The sequence below is a fragment of the Mizuhopecten yessoensis genome, unplaced genomic scaffold (genome assembly GCF_002113885.1).
Source record: "Mizuhopecten yessoensis strain PY_sf001 unplaced genomic scaffold, ASM211388v2 scaffold5921, whole genome shotgun sequence".
Lineage (NCBI taxonomy): Eukaryota > Metazoa > Mollusca > Bivalvia > Pectinida > Pectinidae > Mizuhopecten > Mizuhopecten yessoensis.
The window spans coordinates 28,428-43,713 of NW_018406290.1; the positions used below are offsets into that span (position 1 = coordinate 28,428).

General features: G+C 34.6%; 1 protein-coding gene across 1 annotated transcript in view; it reads right to left on the bottom strand.

The window, feature by feature from the left end:
* The window catches only part of LOC110451302, a 41,924-nt gene that overhangs the window by 16,594 nt on the left and 10,044 nt on the right, over window positions 1-15,286 (bottom strand). The window contains exons 2-14 of the mRNA XM_021499234.1: window positions 13,065-13,156; window positions 11,013-11,081; window positions 10,164-10,250; window positions 8,980-9,039; window positions 8,078-8,183; window positions 7,036-7,162; window positions 6,564-6,642; window positions 5,588-5,779; window positions 4,399-4,537; window positions 2,720-2,833; window positions 1,598-1,659; window positions 1,201-1,304; window positions 151-296 (exon numbers count right to left, since the gene is read on the bottom strand). Of these exons, the coding sequence (XP_021354909.1) occupies window positions 151-296; window positions 1,201-1,304; window positions 1,598-1,659; window positions 2,720-2,833; window positions 4,399-4,537; window positions 5,588-5,779; window positions 6,564-6,642; window positions 7,036-7,162; window positions 8,078-8,183; window positions 8,980-9,039; window positions 10,164-10,250; window positions 11,013-11,081; window positions 13,065-13,156 (1,377 nt within the window). The remainder of the gene's footprint in view (window positions 1-150; window positions 297-1,200; window positions 1,305-1,597; window positions 1,660-2,719; window positions 2,834-4,398; window positions 4,538-5,587; window positions 5,780-6,563; window positions 6,643-7,035; window positions 7,163-8,077; window positions 8,184-8,979; window positions 9,040-10,163; window positions 10,251-11,012; window positions 11,082-13,064; window positions 13,157-15,286) is intronic.

Consider the following 15,286-nt stretch of genomic DNA (forward strand, 5'->3'; position numbering starts at 1 on the left):
TATATGAACAATTAACTACTATATCCTTATTTTAACAATTAACTACTTAATGTATTACAGTAATCACTATGCATACACGCTTTCTGTATAACATACAAAAACATATCTATCTCATGTTTTATTGTTGCCTGTTTTAAGATAATTTCTTACCTGATGCAAATGCTGTCAGTTCCAGGCTTGCGCCGGTTCCAGGGGTTATGCTTGTGTCATCGGCATGTAGAATTACCATTGCAATATTAGCCTCACCGTTGGGGAATGTTACGAACTCCTTTTCAGACGATAACGAGCCGCACTCCCTTAAAGTGTGAATTGTAAGAAAACGGAAAGAGATAATGATATCTGATATATGTATACATAAAAAACAAACAAATCAGAGCATTCGATTTTTCCCCATAAGCACATTTTGACATTTAGATAGACGTGATATTTAGTAGATTTCAACTAAATTCACAAATTATATTTCGTTGAAGAAACATGCAGAAATCAGTATCGTTAGATACATAGTATGTACCAATTATCTAGCACATCTTTGTACAAACGTATCTGAAATTTGAATTAACATTGTCCAGACATTTGCTACTTGTGGACTGATTGTAACACTTCAACTGGTTGTGTGATTTAATACATGCAATGCATTGATGGTCTCCCTTTAATACTGTATGGAAAGTAAGAAACATCAACAGGAATTTATTTAATTATAAAACAATTATTGATCTTACTTTTGTTCTTCATGTAAACATCAGCGTTGCCGCTGTAAAATGTATCCCTTTCTGATATAGGTGAAGGACATTTTATAAAGAAAAAGTCTTAGGCGCCGTAAAATAATGATGTCACGCTAGACAACAAAGCTGCGCACCATTTTGAAAGAGTGAGTCGGTTTATTCTTTTTGATTTCTGTAAACATCTGGTAGTATTTGCTAACAAATAGTTATTAATTGTGTATTAACACAATGTTCAACAACCACTAGTACTGCCGTCTGCATTTGACCAGAATAGCCGAGGCCTTGTATGTATTGAGTAGGAAGAATCATTGTGATAAGTCAATTCCAATACCAAGTGTAAGACCGTTACACAAAAATCCCTTTTGATATCTGTCACAATGGAATATTTCAGTTCTATAAAGTTAACATAATTCAATGACTTATTGGCAAAATATCTCTTTAATATATCAAATCATAAATAATGTTTTATGCAACTTACAGAAGTCCTAATTCTCCCATGAGATGGGTTCTGAATTCGAGGTCATGACCACACGGGACATCTAAACCTTTCAGCGTTATACGTATTCTGTTGTTGACGGGGGCCTGTAACAGTACACAGCAATGAGAAACATGTTTTTATATGTATGTGTTACCTGCTTTTAAGATTGCCATGGTTTGCCATTTGGTATCTTGACTTTGAATAAAAAATATTTATACACTTTCAATATACTACTTGCTAACGCGCTTTAAACTTATGTGTTACACATATTTTAAATGTAAATATACATTCAAACACACAAAATAAATACTTATTTGAATAGATAAAGCCTAAGTAATAATAAAAAGGTATCATTATGGTCCAAAAACACAAATTCAACAGCAAATTAACTATTCACCTTGATGAGATAAGTGCATGCTTCGCCCACAGGATATGGATTAGGGAAGCCGCTCGTATCGACTAGTNATGCTCTCAAATTAGTATATGTGATGCGTCCTTTCTCGTCGTCATTGCATATAGAGACGTTAGTATTGAAACCACTTATGTAGGTAGGTTTCTCGAATTATATAATAAATAGAATCTAACACTCGTGTTCATGTTATATTGAATTTATTGAACTCGTATATTAATTTCATATGAAATTAATATACTCGTTCAATAAATTCAATATAACATGAACACTCGTGCTAGATCCTCTATATATGACATGGTCTTTTTTCGTGTAGAATTATATCGAAATTATGAAGGGGTTGGGATAAGCTGCATTAACAAAGTACTCTATTTTTCATAATGAATCTACGAATGCATACATGTTATTTTAAAGCAAATAATGTTACCAAATATTAGAAAGCAAACATTTCAAGTGTGACAGTTTGTCGTAGAATGGTTCTAGCTTGTACCTTCACTAAATTCAGTGTAGTAATATGGTAATGTAAGAGCAGCATATATGAGTTGTTAAAACAAACAACTATGTTGCACATCAAATTTAAGACGAATTTTCATAAGTTGGCAAAATTTAATCAAAAAATGTATTTTTTTTACCTTAGATGAATCTATACATATTTTCGAAACTAAATTATGTCTGAATCGTTTGATTGAAAACTATCTACAAAAATGTTATTCATTTTCACAATTTGAAGTATACCTTATATTACAATTCCTTGTATTAACAACTTCCATTTCGAATACTGAAAAGTATTTATCATCTAAGAGAAGTTTATAAAGCTTGATATTCCAATATTGTCCCTCTATTAAAGCGGAGGAGGCGATGCTGCATGTAAAGACATGAGTAAATGAAACGGGGATTGTCTTCTAAACCTTTTAACTTAGTGTTTCTTTTTTTGTGATACTTTTCCTTTCCTACCTATATTTGTATGCCTTTCTTATTGCCATGTACACGTTTCCTCCTTCATTTTTACAACTTTCTTGTTGCCATAGACACACTAGCCTTTTCTTCCAAGTCCTGTGTGACTTATCAGACAAGGAGTTTACTAATTCAATAAACAAGTACAGCACTTACTTGTACGATCTGCACAGGTAAGACCAGTGAGATACTCCGGACATCGACAATGGCATTGGTCGTTGTTAACTGTCTTACGTATGAATCCGCCGTTTTCACAATTATCAGCACAATCTACAAAATACATTGATCTGTCTGTTCTATACATTATACATCAATATTAGTTTAGAACCTACACTGTGTCTTTATTAAATAAGAATTCCTGTCTCGTATATATCCGCAGTGTACATATACCAAACCTTCTGCTCCTTGCCATATCACAAGCACTTATATTTCCATTTCATATGAAATAATTAAAAGTTCATAATTACTGACATGAGATCTATAAACTCTGGTAGCATACCAGTGAAAATGTTCATCCCCTTATCATCAAGCTCAAATAAGTATAAGATATGTATGAAATCGAGTTTCTGGACAAAACAAAATCTATTTTAAAATGATATGTACATGTTGTATACTTTGCGGATTCTGTGTAGGAAAAAACCGTCTGTACTGGCCATAACTTTGCAGTATACAAAATTTTACATCAATATTACTCTCTATTTTATATCTGCCTGGTTTTGTTTTATCTTTCGTGCACAACAGTGTTGACGTTTGTGTAAAATAAAATAATAAATGAATGGTTAAAATCTTTTTTGTACATCAATGTTGCTGTTTTTAATTTTTATTATATTCATTGTACATGCATTTTGTTGTTTGTTTTATATCTCTATTGTACATTAATGTTGTTTGTTGTTTTGTATCTCAATTAAACATGGATAATAATGTTTGCTTGATATTTCTATTGTAAAAAATTATGCTGTTTGGTTTTGTATCTTTGATGTAAATCAATGCTGCTGTTTGTTTTATATCTGTATTGTACATCAATGTTGTTGTTTGTTTTATATCTCTATTGTACATCAATGTTGTTGTTTGTTTTATATCTCTATTGTACATCAATGTTGTTGTTTGTTTTATATCTCTATTGTACATCAATGCTGCTGTTTGTTTTATATCTCTATTGTACATCAATGTTGTTGTTTGTTTTGTATCTCTATTGTACATCAATGCTGCTGTTTGTTTGTATTTTCATTGCACATGAACTTTGCTGTTTGTTTTGTATTTCTACTGTTCATCAATGTTGTTTGTTGTTTTGTATCTCAATTTTACATGAATATTACCGTTTGCTATATATTTCTATTGTAAACAAATTTTGCTGTTTGGTTTTGTATCTTTGATATACATCAATGTTGTTGTTCGTTTTGTATCTCTTTTCTGCATCAATTTTGCTGTTTGTTTTATATTTTTATTGTTGATCAAATTTCCGTGTTTTTTTTGTTTTGTTTTACATCAATGTTTTTGTTTGCATTGACTCGCTATTGTAGATCAACGGTGTTGTTTATTCTATATCTCTATTAAACATCAATGTTGCTGTTTATTTTGTATATCAATTGCTCGTTAATATTACAATGCTTTCCATATTCCAATGATATCTAAGTATATCACCATTACAGTCTGTTTTGACCTGCATTATACTCAAATACAAACTGCTTAGTTAATATATTTATATATGACATTTGCCGTATGATATTTGTTATATAAATATACATTGCTGGAAAGGAGAAGACATTGAGCGAGTGAATGCGTTGAGAGTAGTTAAATGATACATTGACATTTGAGGGTTATTAAGGAGTACATACCTTCGTCACACTCATACGCCCTGACAATGGTTTGACTGTCGTAATGTGTGAACTTCCGGGACAACGTGTACAGGAGAGAATTGTACGAGGGATCTGACGTCTGCATTGTTCCCTGACTTGATCCACATTTATTAAATATCTGTGGCAAAATAACCCCAGATTCAATTCATAAAAGAAGGGTTTGATAAAAAAGCCCCAGTCTTAAGATATGAATGAGGCAATATATTTGAGTAAAAAGTGTACATACGTGTATCATTTTTAATTAATGAAAATTGATAAAGATTGTTTTGGATACTTCCTAATCAAAGCACACTTTTAATACACGTAAATTGGTTAAATATTACACACACACAATAAAAGAGCAGTATATTTATTGCGGCATGAGTTTAAAGTCAATATAGATCAAATATCAATTAAGTTGGGGATAGTACGTTGCTTTGAGTGGCTATACTGGCGATTAGAACATGAAAATCGGGTTTGAACTCGGGACCGATAGGTCGAGAGTTTAAACCAAATTTCATGTTCTAATCGCCCGTATAGACATGAGAAACAACGTACTATCCCCATTCTAACACACCTTAACAAATATACTACGCTAGTATGTTTAGAAACATTGTATTTCCTTGTACAAAAGAAAGTAGTAAAATACTTTGTGACCTGAACTGGCAACGTGTCATTCTGCAGCGGACTGACTAATCGAAAAGAAGCTTTCAAAAGTCGGTCATTTTGCCCCGCCAATATTGGCGAGAGCTCGATTTGTATGTTGACGAGGCGGAATATTTGGATTGTTCTTGAACGTCCTGTTACCAAAGTTTATATAACACATTTGGATTAATATTGACCAAGTTCTTACATTTCCATGTCAATATGCATATACATCTGTGCTTATCGACAAAATCGGTGATTATTTGTATAGATTTGTAAGATACAATAGTAAGATACACCCTAGACTAGGGTCGTCTGAGATGAGTACACAATAGTAAGAAACACTCTAGACAAGGATTATCTGTAAGAGTAAGACTAGGATTGTCTGAGATTAAGTACACATAAGTAAGGTACACCCTAGACTAGGATTGTTTGAGATTGATTACACAATAGTTAAATACATAATATACCAGGATTGTCTACTTGAGTAAAAAATAGTAAGCTATATAAAGTAATATTGTACAATACAAAACAATCATTTTACGGCTGGGACGTATTGCATGATGGATGTCCAATCAAATTCCACGTCAGTTGCCAGGGGTCGCTTAATGAAATTGAAGATTGTATTCTCAACGATGCATTCCCAGTTGATTTGGAGGGCAGAGTACCGATCTGGGCGTGACTGCTCGTGCTCTAAACCAATTGCGTGCATCATCTCATGATAAACGACATAATCCTGAAGAAAAAGAAATGATTTTTTTTTAATGAAAAACAGTTAAGCCCCTCGCCCCATTATACAGTTATCTCAGTCTATGGTAAAGACCGGAAAAACCCATGTCAAAACAATTTTATGACGTCACGTTAATAGCAAATAAAGAGAAAAAACTCAAAATTGTTGGAAATTATTACTTTAACCTTTGTATTTAATTAAATTCCGACTTGTATTTAATGAACCAAAAATAATAATTCTTAAATTAATAAAAAGACAGAATATTCTCAACGCAAGCGAGGGGAAATATTCTTATTTCTCATTGTGGAATGCTGATGTTTCAGCACACATTAAATGCAAGTCGTTATTAAAGGAATCAATGTAATCTTGTCATGCCAGATGAAGTAATTAACAAATAGAATTAAATCAAAGCGTAAGCAAATCAGAACAAACATTCTAAAGAAGGTAACTAAACTGCTGCATATACCAGAAGGTAAGGTCAACCCGGATTAACGTTGGCTTCAACGTAGATTTTTGAAAAAAATATTTTTTCTGCAAGAATATATGGCAGTTGGAGGCTTAAATGAAACTTATTTAATTTGAAAACACATTGACACGTGTAATTGTTAAAGTAATACCTACAAGTTGCTCTAATGGTTATAATGACAACAATTTAAAACCACGGCCTGATACATTAACATCTAGTCAGTCACTTCCTTATACAGCAAATATTGAATACACATGGTGGTAATGCTGGCAAGTCTATCACAAATTAATTATCTGACATATGAACATACACACTCTTACTTACCTCATTACAATTGTCGGTCACTTGGTCCAAAGTCACTGTGGTAGGCCTGTTATATTGTCGGCCAATATATGCTGAACAGCTATTAAAAAGAAAGTGCAATAGACAACGTAAACACTAGGCGTTCTCTTAAAGCGTGTCGTACCAAACTTATGATTAAACTGCAGATAACACCAAGGTGATTGGATTTTCAGTACGTTATTCCACCACCAGGGCCAGCAGGAAAATTGTTTATTGGGATTCGGAATAGATTTAAACAAGCCATTACCGTGCCGGTCATGCCGGTACGTTATCAACATCATTTACGCATATTTGGATATATATCATCAACTTTGAATAAAGTATTATTGCGAAATGAGCATTGTTACAGTACTTATTCTGATACACACAAGCATGTAAGCCAGCCGGGACATTCACATACTTGTAATATTTGTCGTGGTATTCAAGGTAATTAAAACTTTAATTATTTGCTTACAAACCATCCTGGTCGCCACCCACAAAGTCTACATATTCCTTTTCGTCGGATCTGGCAGCCCACTGTAAACACGTTTCCTCACGAAACATATCAACACCTTCTTGTATCCAGGTTAGGAAATCGTCACCTTAAAATGGAATTGAATATGATTGATAGATAATATAAAATCAATGCCAACCAATACTCTTTCACTACAAGTTAGCGTACGGAAAAGAACGTATCGGGTATATCTTTTCTCGAGATGCCTGGTCTATTTAATAAGTTGAGATTGGAACTACGGTATGACCTTAACAAGAAAATTTACGAGGGTTATGTTTAAGAGTCTATGTCAATAAAGAAACGCATTCTAGCATAACAAGGTCTATTTACCCGATTACACCCATTGTGTCCACATCCCCTTGCGCGTAGGATTGAGTTAGGGACATTTGATTTTAGCATAAATCAGAAAAATAATGGTGAAATTTATCAATTTCACCCTATTTACCCGCTCTGCTCTGGTCTTACGGGTGAATGAGCGTGTTCATGTACATACTATCAAACTATCAAGCATGTTCAGATCTTTGAAAGGAGATTGCTTAAATGACTCCATACGGACGTATCCCTCATGCCTTTAGGGTTAGATTCATATCATTCAAAATTGCAAACAATATCTAAATTGGTTCAGTAGTTCATCAGTGCAAAAATTTAAGTCTTTATCAGGCGGAGGAGACTGACAATGCAAGACAACAGACAAAGGTCGAATGCCATTTTTCAACAGCGAAACTGCCCGTGTGACCTAAAACAAACCTAGGTACGTGTACTGTGATATTACATGAGTCAGATCTTGATTATTGAAAAAAAGAATTTTTGAAAATATGCTGGGAAGGGAAACATAATTCATCACTAGTTACATCATGAGACAGTTCCATGGATCAATTGGATTAATGAAGTTAACAGCAATTGTCCTTTTGTACAAAAAATGGATCCGTTAAGGGAAACCAATGCTCTTTATCTACACCAAACCGAGGAACACTAATGGATATATATATTTGAAAGAACGTACCTGTCTGCATATTCGTCGTAATAAAGGGAACGAGATTGTTTGGCCACGACACGAAACTAAGGTACTTTGATTTTTCAGAAGCACGCTTCCGTCTGTGTGACGTCATCTAGAAGGAATAACAGAACAAGGCAATTCATCTTTTGCAATCTAAATATGAATATGAACAAAGTTTATTTTTCGTGTAGTTCTTTTAATATACTCACTGTTCACAAGGGAAAAAAACCCCATAATAATCTATATTTAATGTACATTTAATTTGCGAATATATTTTAATGTATTCACGCTCATTTAGATTTTCTGAAAACGTATAAACAGAACAGAGGGATGTTGTTTTGTTTAAAATCGTTATACATTTGCATTTTTTGTGTGTAAAAACAAGTCTTTTTTCTTGTGACTTTCGAATTGTTATTTAGTTAAGAATACATATTTACTTCAGAACATGCACCAAAGTTGTTTTTGTTTAGACATGTATATCACCCAAAAAGTCTCGAGACGTCAAAGTCGACAACCGAAAAGTTTTGCTTTGGTTTTTGTTTTCCTAGATTCGTGAAATATTGTTTTCTTGTGTCTTTCGAACGTTTGATTTAAACCAACGTAAGTTCCCTTATATACTTGTACCGTAGTATTATACAAGCGTTCTTTTAAGTTTGGAGTTGTCTCCCCTCTCCCGTTGACACACTTTAGAGGCTAAAACATTTTTCTCTTCTCCATATCACATTTTAAAGATATTTCTTGCATGCTTTTTAACCTGTTTTACATACTGACATGACTATAAACCATACAGTTTATATAAAATAATACAAAGTTCGTATAGTTTTGACAATTCCTTATCTCACTCACAATGAAAAAAAGAAATAGATAACAAATGACATACTTATGCTTTTATAAAAATGCATCTGTACCTGTTTCCGGGGTAAGATCTTGTCAGGCTTTTTGAGTTGTATTTGGTGGCCAAAGTTTGGCTGTAATAAAGTAAATGCAATATATTGTATTACAATTACACTGTTCTGTAGACAAAACATCGTTCCTTTAGATAAAAAAAATAAGTGAAAACCCTTGAAAAGGAAACGTTAATACACTAAAAAAAGGCATCAAAGTCTCGGTGAAATAAATTAATGATAATAAGATACTGTTGTTGTCATTCTCTATGGTTTTTGAAGACGGAATTACATATACATCTGTCTTGTTTCTGATTTCTCCTGCTTCATTTCTTATGGAATATCGTATAGCCTAAATAGCCATTCGTATGTATGTTAGAAGTACCTTTCTGCTATATTTTTCAAATGTGTATCCTATTGACGGTGTCAAATATGATTTGCTGCCATTAATTTGTACTATATTGAATGCTTCGTGTCACATTAACAATCTACCAAAAGAATGAAAGTATTGCTGCATTTTGAATGACTTTTAAAGGAGATAAACCAAACAAACAAGCTGTAGGTTTAAGGTGTAATGCAACACACCAACACTGTTACAGAAGTTACGAGTATAGCGTTGAAGGTAAATCGAAACCTAAATTTTATATAAATGGTGTAAATTATTTTTTTGCATTACCAATATCTATCTTATAATTGTGTTACTATTTTGTGAATTTAATTGATTTATTAAGATCTAAGGGATCCCATTGTAAGTAAGCTACAATGTAGTTTTATGGGTTATCCCAGATAAGGGCCTAAATTAATCGAATCCAATCCAGTTTTTTTAAACTCTGACTGACTACAAGTTCTATGGCACTAGTAACTTATAATTAGCATCAGTGATACTATGTATTGATGTACACTGGCATGTGCTATACGTGTAATGCCTTTTACCTGAATAATATTATCGTAAAAGGGCGACATAAAACCTCTTCAACAAATTACATCTGTCGTATGTAGGAAAACACACGATATAAGCTTAAAAACAAATTAAATGAAAAGTTTGTAAGTTGACAAATATATCATCAATTTCATAACATATCACATATGTATTATGTTTAACTCAATTATTCCAGCTCATAATATATGTAAAAGAAATAACTTTAGCACCGATCACATATAAAATGTATAAGACCTACAACTTTCGGTAGATATCAATAAGGAGTTACCAATTTATTGATATCCCCATTCCTTCCCACGAAGTAATGTCGGTCTGAAGACAGCTTCTCGGCCGGTTTGAACTCTCCAATGTCGATCTTTTTTTATGAAAACAAATACACACGAAAAAGTAAAGAATAATTATGGATGCACATGAATTCTGATTTTAAATGTTTCTAGTTTCTGCGGCTATAAAGGTAGAAGACTTAAACATTACAGCAATCGACCGGGATATAGTGACATCAAGCGTCAGTGGGTCAGTAGGTCACACTTCTTCGGGGGATATGCATCCTTTAGCTTAACTAATTATGAAAATATCACAGGTTTATGATTTGTTGAAATTATAATAATAATAATTCGAGGTTCGTATATACCGCTTTATCACAACCTTATGCGTAGGTCGTCTCAAGGCGATTCGCAAATTATTATCCGTGGTTATAGGGTAATGGCAACCAGCCAATAACTTTCTCAACTTCCTGGGGAGCATACAGCAGGTGCTGCCATTTCGGCGCTAACAGCTAGCATTCTACAATTCGAGTACTGCCCAACCACGTACTCGTTTACAGCTGAGTAGACTGGAACAGGGGGGGGGGGGCGGAGTATATTGTTCAAAGACACAACACAGTGCCACGCCGCGACTCGAACCCGCAACCCCTCGGTCACGAGCCGAGCGTCCTACAACTAGACTACTGTGCTTCCGAATTAATTCAGATAGCCTTGATATGACCATGTCTTCAAAAAACGATAAAGTCCGTGCCAGGTTACATACCTGTCAAACTTTAGTTTTTTCAAACAAAGTTTACTTTCGTAATAGAAAGGATGACAAAAACACAGATCACAGTCACAAACGATACACTTACCACATGCGATCCGTTAGAGTCTTCAATTACCTCTCTTACTAGTTTGTTGTATTCTTCAATTGTCATTTTCTACAAAGTTAAAAAAAAAAAAAACGGTCATTCAAATAATTAATATTGATAATTATATTGTTTAAAAAATGATATTTATTTTTAGTAAAAATAGAAATGTACAAATAAAAAAATATAGCAAAAAATCAAATTTTATATTAAGAAAAAACAACACTTGGTACATGGGAAGAAATAATCATTTAATATGGTAAGTTTATTGTTGATTATTTCATGAGTGATGCATTAAGACCAGTTAAGTTCTGTCCTCAAAGCGAAATCGATTTCAAATTAAGAGCATTGTTTAAAAAATGACGAAAATATACAATAATTAATTGCCATTGTTTTCTCAGAGTGACCATTTTGAGTTATATAGTATAATAAAAAAGCAAATCTTAACACAATACAATAACTGCAATAATAATTAGCAAATTATCAATGGGTCATGTGTTAATTCATTATGGAGAGTTTGTTTTTTAATTTTTAGAATATTCGATATGTTTTTGATTCGATCACACTGGGTGATTGACAAAATGCCGCTTCATAGATCATGTTTCGTATTGATTTGTTCATAAAGATTGATACTACAAAACAAAGCCTCTACTTTAGAGAAAATAATGAGAAAGTGACAATATCAAACGGATTCAGTATTCAGCAGCTATGAAAAATAGAATAACCCAGTCAGGCCATTCCACTGTACTTTAAGGGAAGTACATTGTACATATTTGTGTGTGCTGCTTGTGTGGAAAACGACCGTCTGAATATCTCCTCTTTATGAATGTTTTCAATGCCTGTAAGTTTTCCGTAACGAGACAGGAACGGGGAGGATTACAGCTCTGCGGTATTCAACATATAAAATATGGTCTCTCTCATGTTAGTGAGGAGGCCCTGGAAAATTATATAGCAAAAGATGTGAAACATGTAACAAAAGAGTAAAACATTACAATTAACTAGTTAGGTGTCATACAATGTGCCTTCATTACAGTATTTTTGACCGCGTGGTAGTTATCTCCCCTTTCCCCACATGTGCCTTCATTACAGTTTTATTGACCGCGTGGTAGCTATCTCCACTTTCCCCACATGTGCCTTCATTACATTATTAATGACCGCGTGGTAGTTATCTCCCCTTTACTCACATATGCCTTCATTACAGTTTTATTGACCGCGTGGTAGTTATCTCCCCTTCGCTCACATGTGCCTTCATAACAGTAGTATTGACCGCGTGGTAGTTATCTCCCCTTTACTCACATGTGCCTTCATTACAGTAGTATTGAATGCGTGGTAGTTATCTCCTCTTTACTCACATGTGCCTTCATTACAGTAGTATTGACCGCGTGGTAGTTATCTCCCCTTTCCCCACATGTGCCTTCTTTACAGTATTATTGAACGCGTGGTAATTATCTCCCCTTTCCCCACTTGTGCCTTCATTACAATATTATTGATCGCTTAGTAGTTATCTCCCCTTTCCCCACATGTGCCTTCATTACAGTTTTATTCACCGCGTGGTAGTTATCTCCACTTTCCCCACATGTGCCTTCATTACATTATTATTGACCGCGTGGTCGTTATCTCCCCTTTCCCCACATATGCCTTCATTGCAGTATTATTGAACGCGTGGTAAGTATCTCCTCTTTCCTCTCATGTGCCTTCATTACAATATTATTGACCGCGTGGTAGTTATCTCCCTTTCCCCGCGTGTGCCTTCTTTACAGTATTATTGAATGCGTTGTAATTATCTCCCCTTTTCCCACTTGTGCCTTCATTACATTATTTTTATACCGCCTTGAAGTTATCTCCCCTTTCCCTTAATGTGCCTTCATACAGTATTATTGACCGCGTGGTAATTATCTCCCCTTTTCCCACTTGTGCCTTCATTACAATATTATTGACCGCGTGGTAGTTATCTCCCCTTTCCCCTCATGTGCCTTCAATACAGTATTATTGACCGCGTGGTAGTTATCCCCCCTTTCCCCTTTCCACTTGTGCCTAAAAGAATATCACACCTACCTGTTTTCGCTTTTCGGAGAGTTTTATAGGTGCTCCCATGTTCTTCCATTGTTTTGCTAAACGCTGTGTGAGACCTTCTCTCAAAGCTTGTGCTGTAAAACCAATGTTGAAAATGGACATAAAATGTGTATACGTTTATTAATCGAATCGATCGTCTTAAGGTTACTAAATTTGCATTGAATAATATTATTATTATAATAAAGCGAAAGCTTTTAATTTTCCGACCGAGATTTTACCGTTTCGAGATACAGTTGTGGAACCGCACAACGCACTAAAAAAAAGCGTGCGCACACCGTGCTTACATCGTTCACACACCGTCCGCACATCGTCCACACATGGAACGTTCACCCCGTTGTGCGCTTCTCTCCGCACAACTGTGCGATTTGGTATCATTTGTAGATCAAAATTACGGAATGACAAAATTACGGAAGGCTTATATGCGATAATGTACACTGTGTATACATCTGTAATTTCTCATCACAATAATCAAGATTATACAATTTCACAATGCGTGTTACACAGTATTACAGCGACCGTTAGGCTGTCTGGAATTGGTTTGGCTCCAAGGTAACAGAACAGGTAAATAACAATTTGATGAGTGTCCGGAGTTTTACCTGACCAGTGCCTGACACACAGAGCTGATATGCATTACCGTTTGACCGTAATGAATTGTATTTGTTATTTGCATTCGTTTGCCTATAGCTCCCCTTCACCTGGATTTTCACACACCCAGGCCTTACCCGACGAGTTACGTAAGTGCCCCAGGCGGGGAGAAAACTACGGTCAAGGTACATGTACAAACTGGTTATGTTTACCTAGTGTATACGGGATTGTGTTGTAATTTGACATGTGTCGATTAAGTTTGTTTAAAAACACAGAAAACACAATTTCTAAATCTAAGAATGTATAGACAGAAAGATAAATTTATAGATGTTGCTAGAATACAGAAACATACGTAAACATCAAGTTTATATGTTTAAACACGAAACCGTATAAATTGTTAAGGCATTCCTCAATTTACACCAACCACGATTATAATCGCACAACGTCCGTCCATCGTGCGCACAGATGTGCGCAAGCAATGATCGTGCAGCTTTTTATCGTTCGCCCATCGTGCACACACCGTGCACACATCGTGCGCACACCGCACATCGTGTAACGTTGTGCGATCCCACAACTGTAGCAAGATATCTGCTTCCCCAAAGACAATGTTTACATATCGTAGTTGATTGGGTATTCAGGTTTGCTCTTATATCACGATTTTGTGACAGATGCCGACCGCTGACGGACAAGCTTACAACTCCTGATTTCAAGAGATACCGGTTGACAGGCAAAGTTTAATGTTTACTATCGTGGTCTTAGCGTAAAATATCATATTTTCCCGATTCTCTGCAAGAGGACGTACCATTCCGTGATATGACCTGTTGAACAAGATATCATTCAAGTTATTAAAACAACAAATAAAAATTAAAAAGTGTGGTAAACAGAAGTTTGAAGGCTTCGCATTTTTCACATATCGTGAGTTTTAAAACTCCATATCTGATTTTTGATACATTTCTATCAAATTTTCAATTATATGTGTGTATTTGTAATGTGACGTAAATGAAACTATGAAGTTAATGTGTTTAAGTTAAGTTAATGTATAGTCAGAATAAAATCTGTGTATCTGTGTTTAACTGTGTTTTAAGCGGATTCAAAGAAAAACAACACATTTACTTTTACAGGTGAAAGATAAATAATTTGGTTGTAGAACGGATATTTAGAGAATAATGTATATAAAATGGTGTCTGAGAACTGTGCAAGCGAAACGAACGCAGCTTGACTGTAGGTGTGTTAACCCCTTAAATTGTTCTAGGTTACACCAATACTGACGTATTACACCGTTCACTGTATCCAGTGTTATTGTCATTTAATACAGAGAAACGTGTGATAACCGCTCAAATCTCATTGTTATGTATATTCGCCAAGATCGGGTTCGAGGGTTGACACTTTATTATGTTTCCATAAGATCATATTTTTTCTTCTAGTGCCTAAATATGGTGATATCGAACTGGTATACCACATTAAAACTTAGGCTAGGGCATTTCATATTGATTAAAATCAATGTCCAACGATTGTGTTGATGGCTGTCTCAAGCTCTGTTAATATTATAGCGAATTAAAAACTAAGACATTAAATGAGCTGTGCATGAAGCATTTAATATTTACATTTGCATGGCATTG